The sequence below is a fragment of the Wasmannia auropunctata genome, unplaced genomic scaffold, assembly GCF_000956235.1.
Source record: "Wasmannia auropunctata unplaced genomic scaffold, wasmannia.A_1.0 LD336088.1, whole genome shotgun sequence".
Taxonomy (NCBI): domain Eukaryota; kingdom Metazoa; phylum Arthropoda; class Insecta; order Hymenoptera; family Formicidae; genus Wasmannia; species Wasmannia auropunctata.
Window position 1 is genome coordinate 4,338,221 of NW_012026802.1, and position 1,608 is coordinate 4,339,828.

Sequence of the window (1,608 nt, forward strand, 5' to 3'; positions counted from 1 at the left end):
CGTGTGCTCTTCCGATCTTTAACAAAAATATGAATGGATCGTTTCCAACATAAATACAAAAAATCTTTTTACTGTGTTACATATTTGAATATAATGAGTTGCAAACATCTACATGTTTCGTATATTAGGGATGCGACATACGTACGTAGCGTTTATATGTTTTATTAATAACAGTTTTTTTTTGATATTATGCACCGGAATTCTAATGATATCTTTACTATAATCACTGACCTTAAAAATATGAGGTACATTAAATGCATTTTCTGTAATCATTTTTCGAATATCAATATAACATTGATCATCAATGATAATTATTGCTGTTATTTTAGCGCATTCATCATTAATTAATTGAACAACAGAATCATTTGTTTTTCTGTTTGGCCTATAACTAGTACTGTGATAGAAATCACGTTTGTAAATAAATCGTTCATATATTACACCGTCGTCGCCGTATCGACCAAGGCCCAATAGAATCGTATCTCCGAGAACTTTATCTGTGCTACAATGCCTACGCTCTGCGAATAATTGCTTACAATATTGCAAATTTCAGACTTTGGTCTTATATTATTGCTTGTTTACCACTTCCACAAATTTTTCTGCAGATATTTTTTGCTAATTTGACTGTCAACGCCCTTTGGCTCACTTAATTGTTGTTTAAGATGGAAGTTTGTACTTTCAAAACTAAAAGTGGAAGTTGCCCATAATGGTCCACACATTCGTACCGATTCTACTATGTGCAGCAAAGCGTGAATATTGAACGTCACGTTTTCCTTGCCATATAATATCTCAAAATCTGCGACGAAGCGAAGAAGATCTATTTCACATTTTTGGAGTTCTTTGTCAGTGATATTATTCTGTAGTAGTATAAATAAACTACCTGTTAATAGCGCCAAATGTTCGTGGACGTCAGATCGTATAATACCATGTAGACAAGGTAAGCAGTAAAATAATGCCCATGAAAGCCATTCCGAAGCTTTTCATTTACATCGGATATTTAGAGGTCTCGGTAAACGCTGAATTTCTTTGATTGGAGTAATGCTTGTTAATCGATTATTGACTTCTGTTCGCTGAGTCTTATTTAAATAAATCGGAGAACCTTGAATAGTACAACTTTCTCCGATTTGTTTTTGTACTCCTAATAACGTACCGTGCATAAAATCGTATGGAAATCCCCATATTGCATTAAAATGAGGTAATTTCAATACAATAGCCCAACCCTTTACGCCTCTGATCGATTTTTTAATTTCCTGAGCTTCCATAACGTCTTTTACATGGGTTTCATGACTTCGAGACAAATCACAATTAGTGTCACAAAATAAATAACGCACACATCCACGCAAGTATTTTCCGTTAGCGTAACACCACGAACAACCGTTGTAGCCATTGTATTGGAGCCTATTTTGGACAACAGGACGCACTCGCGTTCGCGCACGCGCACCGGAAGGCCGCGGGAGGAATAAAAGGAACACCAAATTAAGAAAACAAGGAACATTCTCTTTATTATTACTGAGGACAGAAAACGTGGCGAAAAGATAGAACAGAGTACAGCACGTCCGAACGAGTTGACGGCTCGTCTCCAAATCTAATGTGTCGCTAGTTTGACAGAAC

General features: G+C 36.1%; 1 protein-coding gene across 1 annotated transcript in view; it reads right to left on the reverse strand.

The window, feature by feature from the left end:
• The window catches only part of LOC105448390, a 6,289-nt gene extending 4,905 nt beyond the window's left edge, over positions 1–1,384 (reverse strand). The window contains exons 1-3 of the mRNA XM_011686910.1: positions 1,329–1,384; positions 986–1,284; positions 580–877 (exon numbers count right to left, since the gene is read on the reverse strand). Coding sequence (XP_011685212.1) covers positions 580–877; positions 986–1,284; positions 1,329–1,384 — 653 coding nt within the window. The remainder of the gene's footprint in view (positions 1–579; positions 878–985; positions 1,285–1,328) is intronic.
• Between the last annotated feature and the right edge of the window lie 224 nt (positions 1,385–1,608).